The sequence below is a fragment of the Tribolium castaneum genome, chromosome 8 (assembly GCF_031307605.1).
Source record: "Tribolium castaneum strain GA2 chromosome 8, icTriCast1.1, whole genome shotgun sequence".
Classification (NCBI taxonomy): domain Eukaryota; kingdom Metazoa; phylum Arthropoda; class Insecta; order Coleoptera; family Tenebrionidae; genus Tribolium; species Tribolium castaneum.
Genome location: NC_087401.1, coordinates 7,257,807 through 7,267,177, shown reverse-complemented (window position 1 = coordinate 7,267,177; position 9,371 = coordinate 7,257,807). Strand labels below are relative to the sequence as shown.

Below are 9,371 nucleotides of genomic sequence, written 5' to 3'. Positions count from 1 at the left end.
CACAATTTTTATTTTTTCAAGATTCCAAATATTCTTTATCTCACTAGCTAAAATCATGTATTTAGATATTTTTGTATTGTACGTTTCTTGTGTGTTGTGTGTATTTGGAACAGCAATATCTATGATAAATGTATGTCTTTTTAATTTAGAAATAAAGATAATATCTGGTCTATTAGCAGTAATAGTTAGATTAGTTAAAACTGTCCTATCCCAATAGAGTTTAAAATTGTCATTTTGTATAAATGAGTCAGGCTCATCTTTATAATAAGGAGATTTAGTTTGAATTAAACCCGAATTAAAAGCTAGCTCAGAATGAATTATTTTAGCTACATTATCATGTCTTACTTTATAATCTGATGTAACTAGAACCTGACAAGAAGAAATTAGATGTTGTATTGTTTCAGAATGAGTTCCACACAACCTGCAATCATCATTATTTTTTTTGTAATAAATTTTTGGTAATTTTTTGTATTAATTACTTGATCTTGAATTGCAAAAATAAAACCTTCAGTTTCTGAGAAAATATTAGTCTTTGTTTCCCATAAGTGTGAAGCTTTTTTGTCTATATAATTACTGTTATCTGATTCTTTGAAAAATCTACCATGTAAAGGTTTTTCTTTTAAAGTTTCAATAATTGAATTTTCATCAGAAATTATTTCATTTATATTGGGATTACTTAAATTTAATGGAATAAAATTATGGTCACTTAAGCAAATGGCTTTGAATATAATATTTTTGTTACTACGATTTAAAAAGTATTTTTTAAAAGAAGAAGTTTGCCTTGTATGCAAATTTTGTAGATTCAGAAAGCCTCGACCTCCATATTCTCTAGATAAAGAAAATCTTTCAATAGCTGATTTTGGATGGTGTTTCCTAAAACGAGTAAATAGTGTTCTGATTTTAATATTAATATAATATAATATAATATAATAATATTAATATTTCCTTTATACCAATATCTAAAGAAAAATTTTCTGTTAGTTTAAGTAATAAATTCAATTGTTTCTCGGTTGCAGCATATAATTTAATATCATCTATATACATTAGATGATTCAATTTGGCAACAACTGTTTTATTATTTTTTAAACTGAAACCATAATTAGATGAATTCAAAATATCAGAAAGTGGATTTATAGCTAAACAAAACCATAAAGGGCTGAGTGAATTCCTGAAAAATACCTCTTTTTATTTCAATTGGATCTGTTAAACTTTTGTCTTTATGATTTAAATTTAAAGTTGTTTTCCAAAAGTTCATAACATAATGTAAAAAAGAGATTAAATTTGGATGTATTTTATATATTTTTAAAATTTCAAGTAACCAAAAATGAGGCACAGAATCATAGGCTTTTTTATAATCTATAAAAACAGCGTAAATATTTCTGTTATGTTTTCTTGCTTGTTCCATTACTATATTATCTATAATAAGTTGTTCTTTACAACCGAATGATTCTCTAATACACCCTTTTTGTTCCTCGTTAATTATATTATTTTCTAAACAATGGCCATAAATTAAATCAGATATGCAAGACGTCATTATTTTATAAATTGTTGAAAGACAAGTAATTGGTCTATATTTTGAGGGTTTTTGTGTATCTGAATCTTTTGGTTTTAAATATGTAATACTATGTGCTAAAAACTCTGGGAAATTATGTGGGTTTTCAATAAAATTGTTAAAATGCCATAAAAGTTGTGAATGTACACAGGTAAACTTTTTTAACCAAAAATTATGAAATATTATTATTATTATTAAACTATAACTTTATTTAATCTATTGTACTAGAACGCTGTACAGCAATTATTAACATCAACAAACTTTATAACGAATGACCAGACAAGAGAACACATTTCTTTAGAAAAATTTGCTTCTTAAAAGTTTTACAGTTTAGCACTAATTGAAAGAGAAAAATTACTAATATTAAATTTATTGATTTTTTTACTTGTACCCATATATTTAAAGCAATCTCCAACAAAGGCTGATTTTCCTCATAAGGTTTAAAAATAAAATATTGTGCAAAACACAGGTCGAAGAAACCTGTAAATAATATTAAATATTATTAAATTGCTTATTTAAGACTCATGCGCTGTTTCAATTAAATAATCACATTGACCTTACACCCACTTATCTGCTAGCAGCGTTAAACATGGTTCTCTCGATGGAAAAATGGGTTGGGAAAGTTGCAATAGTAACAGGTGCTAGTTCCGGAATTGGGGCTGCTATTGCAGAAAAACTTGTTGAACAAGGCTTAACGGTACGTTCTTAATTTTTAGTTAAAGTACGTACACTTAAATGTTTAGTAGGTTGTTGGAGTCGCCCGTCGAGTCGCACTTATCGAAACCCAAGCCCAAAAACTATCAAACAAAAAAGGAAAATTACACGCCGTCAAAGCCGATTTAACTGTGGAAACTGATGTTTTGGACGCATTTAAATGGACTTTGGAAAATTTAGGCCCGGTACACATTCTTGTAAACAATGCCGGCATTTTGAAAGAAGAATTACTAACAAGGGGCCAATCTGAAGACTGGAAAAGAGCATTTGAAGTCAATGTTTTAGCCCTGTGTATTGCGACAAGAGAGGCAGTTAAAATAATGAATGCTCACAATATTGATGGTCATATTATCCATATTAATAGCATTCTAGGCCATCACGTGGCAATTGAGCCAAAATTAAACGTTTACCCGGCGACTAAACATGCCGTCACAGCTTTGACGGAGACTTTAAGACAAGAATTGAATTCTCTGGGGAGCAAAATAAAAGTGACGGTAAATTTGAAGTTCCGTTCCTGAATTCGACATTTTTCAAAATATTTTGCAGAGCATAAGTCCTGGACTTGTAGTAAGTGAATTGACTCTTTTGAGTAAAAACATTTCAGAAGAAAGGAGGAAAAATTTTGAGGGAAGACCTATTTTACAAGCGGAAGATATTGCAGATGGGGTTGTTTATGCCTTATCGACTCCTCCTCACGTCCAGGTAAAATAAATAAAAAAATATAAGATAAGAAAAAGATAAGAAGGAAGTCTCGAATTGCAGGTGCACGAGCTAACAATCAAACCGGTAGGAGAACCCATTTAATCAGTTTTAAAGTCAAATGAACGATTTTGTGATTTTAGTACAAGTTATTTGAAATAAAAATGCTTACTTTTAAACTTTAAAAAGTCAATCAATCTATTTGTTTTTGACAAAAATGCTAATTTTTAAACCCTTTTAAATATTATCTGGTATCTTATCGCAAAACAGTTTGTTACTTATACTGTGTCACTCTCTAGACCACTATCAAATAAAAATGTTTTTTGACTCGATTAGTCTTAACGTGTTAAGTGTATTCATTGCTCTGACAGCCGTTATCTTTGCTTACTACAAATGGACTTATCACTATTGGGAGCGCCAAAAATTACCATTTTTGACCCCGACAATCCCTTATGGTAACATATTGAGTCCCTTAAGCAAGACCGAAAATTTTGCCATCACTTGTAAACACCTTTATAACAAAATTAAGCAAAGAGAGTGGAAACATGGAGGGATTTATGCAATTCTAGCCCCTATTTACTTTGTCGTGAACTTGGATTATGTGAAAAATATAATGACGAAAGATTTTCAATACTTGGATCGTGGATTTTATCACAAGGAGAAAGTGGATCCAGTTAGTGCCCATTTTTTTTAGCGTTTTTAGCGGACAAAACAAACTTACCCCAACGTTTACGTCCGGTAAAATGAAGATGATGTTTAAAACAATAGCAGATTGTGAAGTAAATCTTTAAGAGAAGATGCTGGAAGAACATGAGTAGAAAGAACCGATTGATATTAAGGATATTTTGTCTTGCTTCACGACTGACATTATTGGTTCTTGTGCCTTTGGTTTAAACTGTAACAGTTTTAAAGAGGAAAATTCGGCTTTTCGAATCTACGGCAGAAAAGTGTTTACACCAACAAAAACTAGAGTTCTTCGGGATACATTTTCTTTTAATTTTCCGGATTTGGCCCGACGTCTCAATGTTCGAGCTTTTCCCAAACATATCGGTGATTTCTTCGTAAATATGGTTAAGGATACGGTTAATTATCGTGAGAAGAACAACTTTATACGAAAGGATTTTATGCAATTGTTGATTGATTTGAAGAATAATAAGCTTGTGGGGAAGAGGGTAAAAGTGAGCGTGGTTTGACCATTGAAGAAGTCGCAGCTCAAAGCTTTGTCTTCTTTTTGGCTGGTTTTGAAACGTTTTCAACCACAATGACTTTTGCCCTGTACGAATTGGCCAAACATCAAGACATTCAAGATAAGGTGAGGGAAGAAATTGATGCAGTTTTGAAGAAACACGATGGGAAAAGCCATACAAGAAATGAAATACATGGGTCAAGTCATTGATGGTAAAAATCACAAACAAAGTTACCTAACTTTTACAATTTCATTTCAGAGATTTTACGAAAATATCCTCCAATCCCCTTTTTAACCCGACAGTGCGTCAAAGATTATAGAATCCCTGAAGAAGACGTCATTATTGAAAAAGGTACAACTGTGTTGATCCCAGTCCTTGCAATTCACCACGATAAAGACATTTATCCTAATCCTGAAAAATTCGATCCTGAAAGATTTACTGAAGAACGTAAAAATGCAAGACACAATTATGCTCATATTCCATTTGGAGAAGGCCCAAAAATTTGTATCGGAACGCGGTTTGGGTTAATGCAATCCAAAGTTGGCCTTACTTCGCTTTTAAAAAAATATAAATTTACTGTTGATAACTAAACTCAAGAGCCGATCAAGTTCCAAGTAGATTCCTTCATATTGGCTGCTGAAGGACAAGTCTGGTTAAATGCTGAACGAGTTTTTTAAGTTTTTCAGCACGATGAAGTTGTTTTCATACAATTTTATGTTTAAGAAAAGTTTAAGCATGATTTATTTTTATTTGCTGACAAGAAAAATTTATTTTAAAAAGTATTCAGTGAAATATTCGAATTGTGTAATTTTTTTCTGAAACAAAGTGTGTCTTTTAATTTCATTATCCTGTTAACTGAGTTAGTGACCAGGGACCAACATTATTAAAAGTTCTTTGACCAAAAATTGTATGTCATTTTTAACGAGATATTAACTTTTTGATAAGTTTTTGGCACTTCAAATATAATGTTTTTTTGATTTTAGTTATTAGATAGCTTAAGGTGTAAAAAACAAGCAAATTACAACAACCAAACTAGCAAAATCGACAATAAATTAAGTCCAATACTTAATAATGGAAACAAAAGAGCAATAACTAGGATGGTTGCTAAGGAAAAAAAGAATAAAAATAAATTTGTGCTTATTTTTATGCTTAACTGAACGACATAAACTTGGTTCGACACTTCTGAATCACTCTTCTGTATATTCTCATATCTTAAATATTTATAGATTTGACACATAAAATTAAAGAGTCTAGTTACAAAGTGTACAATTTCTTATAGTCTTCCAACCGAATTAGTTTGACTAAAATAATAAATCATTCAAGAATGCTGTTGGGGACAAATGATTAGCCTGCAGTAAAATGCAAAATAGGGTTTACTCTGGTAAAGATGTTTATTGTTCAGTTTTCAAAACAAATGTTGTTGCAATTGGCTGATACTGAATAAAACCCTAATGTGTATTTTACTGTAGACTGCTTATCTTCTATCCTAAGCTGCTTTGTTGTATATGATAAATTACTTTAGTCAATCTTCACTATTTCGGTTGGAAGACTATACTTTATTAACTTTTCAGGAAATTATATAAACCTCCCATTTTGATAAAACTTCTTTTCTAAATTACTACTTGATAGAGTTAACATCATGTAAAAAAAATTATAACTTCAAAAGTAAAAATAATTTTGCACAAATTATTTGCAAAAATTTTGGAGATCCTGCAGTTCGTCTAGATTTACTAAAATACCATGTGATCATTTGAATGTATAATCAAAATAAGCAGTTTTGTTTTTTTGTGATTTAAAAAATAGTGCAAACTAAGGTAAAAATGTATTTCAATTGAATATTACCGTTTAAAACATTATTATTTGAACGTTCAGCTAGACTAACGATCACAATCGTAATAAGTTAAAAAAAACTGGTAAAGCCTACTCTAATTATAAATTCAAATGATCACATGGTACTAAATTTGCTATAACAGTTTATCAGTTTAATGTTGAAAGATTTGTGGTTTCCGCTCATAGTTAGTAGAGACATGGTTGCGCCGTAATTCTATGGAGGAGTGGGAGAACTGCCACGTTGATACGTCACAAGATTACAAATGTGTTGTTTACATCGTGTTTTTTATGGTTTTTAATAAAAAATAACGATTGTAACCAAGTGGTGATGAGTCTTATAGTTAATAGCGTTGCTTAACTTGATAACAGTGCAGTGAAAAAAACAGGAACACCATTAGGAGGGGAATTTCAATTTTGCAGAACCAATAATAATTTCAGACCAGGGCTTTAAAATAATCCGACCGACTTGAAATTCAACACACCTAAACAACTTAATAATAGCTTTCATTTGGTATTACTTTCAATCTCTTTGATTCAACCCTTAAAAACATCCCCCAATTCCCTAGACGCTTGTCACCCTTATTTTAAAATTTTAAATGACACTTTAACTTTTTGGAAAAGAAAGAAAAAGCTTGTCTAACCGTAAAAAATTGTTGATTAGTTTTTGGGGATGGGTTGGGGGTGGATTTTGAAATTTTTAGTCACTGGGAGCCTTTGATTTTAAGCCCATTTGATTTAAACAAACAATACTTCAATTTTATTTGCAAAGGTAAAGGTCAAAACCAACATTACATATATATGTTTATGTTTAGGTTTCAATCCCCTAGTCAATAGCCACTCCTTTAACATTTTAAATAGCGCCTCCTACATTTTAAATCGTTATTAGAAAGAAGAGAAAAACTAATCTAATTGTAGAGCAAACACATAATCGTAGTTTTGTTTTTGAGTTAGAAGTGGTTTTAAAAAGTAAGGGGTACAATTTAAAGTTCTAATTAAGGGGATAATGTAACCTAAAACGAAGATTATGCTAGTTTTTTAGACTCTCGCCTTCCAAGACGAATCTATATGTTCTTTATTTAAATTAAATTGGCTTAAAATCAAAGGCTTCTAGGTACTACGACCAAAAATAAAATTACCACTCACTCAAAAAGTCTCCATAAGCTATATTTTAGCTTATAAATATCGAAGTCTTTTAATATGAACAAAATAGCAATACGTATTTGGATCAAACTGGCTCCAGGGAAGACATGACATATTTTCGACTAAGGGTTGGTATACAAACGTTTTCTCACACAAGAACCTTCCTAAAGTGTGGAAGCATATCTTTGGAATAGCCTTGTATATTACAATTTTCATTGTCCCGTAATTATAATCTTCTTCAAGTCACACAAACATGTATATAAATCCATATGAAATTCAAAAGTTTAATCTCGTGACGTATTCGCGCGCCGTCTGCTGATTGGCTAAAAGTTACGGCGTAACCATGTTCTCTACTAACCATGGTTTCCGCCAACCAAATTAAAAAAAATCATCTGAACTGCCAAAAACTGAAACTATCTAAATCTAACTTTGGACAGCTATACTGGGTGAGTCATTGATATGGGCGTGCTTGATTGCACCTACACTGTCAAAAGTATTGACATGAATTAAATGGCACTCCAAATGGGAAGCCAAAGTACACGTTCTAAAATTATTTTGCCCTATACAGGGTGGTTCATTTTTACAGTGCAGACTTTAACATAATTTTTTTTAATGACACCCCCTATATATTTGTACATATTTAAATTTACACTTTTACAGGCTTTATAAATCAGTTCAGTTTTTGCAATTTGTATTAAACGTTCAGAAGTTATTTAATTTTTTCTACAATTTAGTGCGTCTGCAGCCACACTATTAAAAAATCGCAGAGCGCTTGGTTTTTAGGATATCAAGTTGGGACTTTGTCGGTAGGTAAACAAATGCCTGGGGTAACTTTTCGTGACAAGGCCATACATTTACATACTTATATTTATTTTACATTGTTGCATCACCTTGTTGTAACACATTCAGTTTGGTAAATTTTGAAGGACCATAACTTGATTTTTTTAAATAGCACCCCCTGTATTTTATTACTAAGCATTATTCAGCGTCTCATTTTACATCTTTTTTAGCTCTTAAGTTTTTTTCTCTGAATAATGCACACATAATTTCTTGGATACTAATGTAGCGTGCTGTGAAAAACAATACATTCTGACATACTAATGTCAAAATTGCATTTATAGTACGTCACGTTTTGATTTTCTTGTAAAAATTTTTTTTTGCGTAAAATGCATAGCTACAAATCTTATAGAAACATAGACACATTTTAATAAAATTTTGACAAGAAATTATTAAATAAAAATGATGACAATTTACAATGGAGAAATAAGAAAATAAATAAACTGAGGTATAACAAATCAACAACGATAACATAATAGTTGCAATTTACATGTTACGGAAAATATAGCATTATTATTTCTACGAAAATCTTTCGGAAACAACTAATATAAAAATAACTAAAATACCATGTAATTGGTTGAAAAGGAATGAAATTTGGTTAGTTATTTCATTTTAGATATCTTAAACCCAATTAGTAACAGCTTGAAAAATTCCATTCGTAGTTTTATTTTTTTAATAAAAACCATTAGGTTGCACCGCATCAAAAATATCGTAAGTTTGTTACGACCTCAGGAGTAGTATACAGAGGTGAATTTAAAGTAACGCATAAATTTATGCTTCACTTTTCAAAAAAATTCTCGAATAAGTTGATTTTTTTAAATGCTACATTTGGTCATTATTCCAGATTATATGAAGTCATTGATTTTTGAGTAATAAACTAATTTTTAATTTTGTTTAATAAAAACCAACAGTTTTTTAGTTTTTTAGATAGTATTTGCATTCTTTTATCTTTCTGGTAAATATAATATAAAAAATTACATGAATATAAAGTACCAAATTAATAAAAAAATTATATAAAAACACCTCAAACACACCGTATAAAATTAGTTAAGAGCAGAATGTTAAACCATTAATTAGGTTTTTATGTACTCTCAAAATCAGTAAGAAAAAATGTTGATTGTCATTGAAAATATATATATATATATATATATATATATATATATATATATATATATATATATATATATATATATATATTGAAATTATATTTTAAAACAATATCGATCTGTTTGTGGATTTGGTTAAAAAATGAGTCATAAGAAAACTATGAATTTTTTGCGTTACTTTAAACTCATAAATTTGAAAAAAATATGTGTCGTTTTAAAATGAAATTAAATTTAAGAATAACATTCAATTGTAGAGAAGATGTTTTTTTAAATAAAAATTTTGTATTAATTAAAAATGGAAACAGT

The 9,371-nt window shown here is 29.9% G+C and overlaps 1 protein-coding gene and 1 pseudogene across 1 annotated transcript; both read left to right on the top strand.

Moving 5' to 3' along the window:
* The first annotated feature begins 2,081 nt into the window (after positions 1 to 2,081).
* LOC658696 (farnesol dehydrogenase) lies at positions 2,082 to 3,297 on the top strand. Its single transcript, XM_965060.5, has 4 exons — positions 2,082 to 2,249; positions 2,299 to 2,760; positions 2,813 to 2,968; positions 3,029 to 3,297. Exons 1-4 carry the CDS (start codon positions 2,142 to 2,144, stop codon positions 3,068 to 3,070), a joined length of 768 nt encoding a protein of 255 aa, XP_970153.3. The 5' UTR covers positions 2,082 to 2,141; the 3' UTR covers positions 3,071 to 3,297.
* Positions 3,282 to 9,067, top strand: LOC658620 (probable cytochrome P450 6a14; annotated as a pseudogene).
* The last annotated feature ends 304 nt before the right edge of the window (positions 9,068 to 9,371 follow it).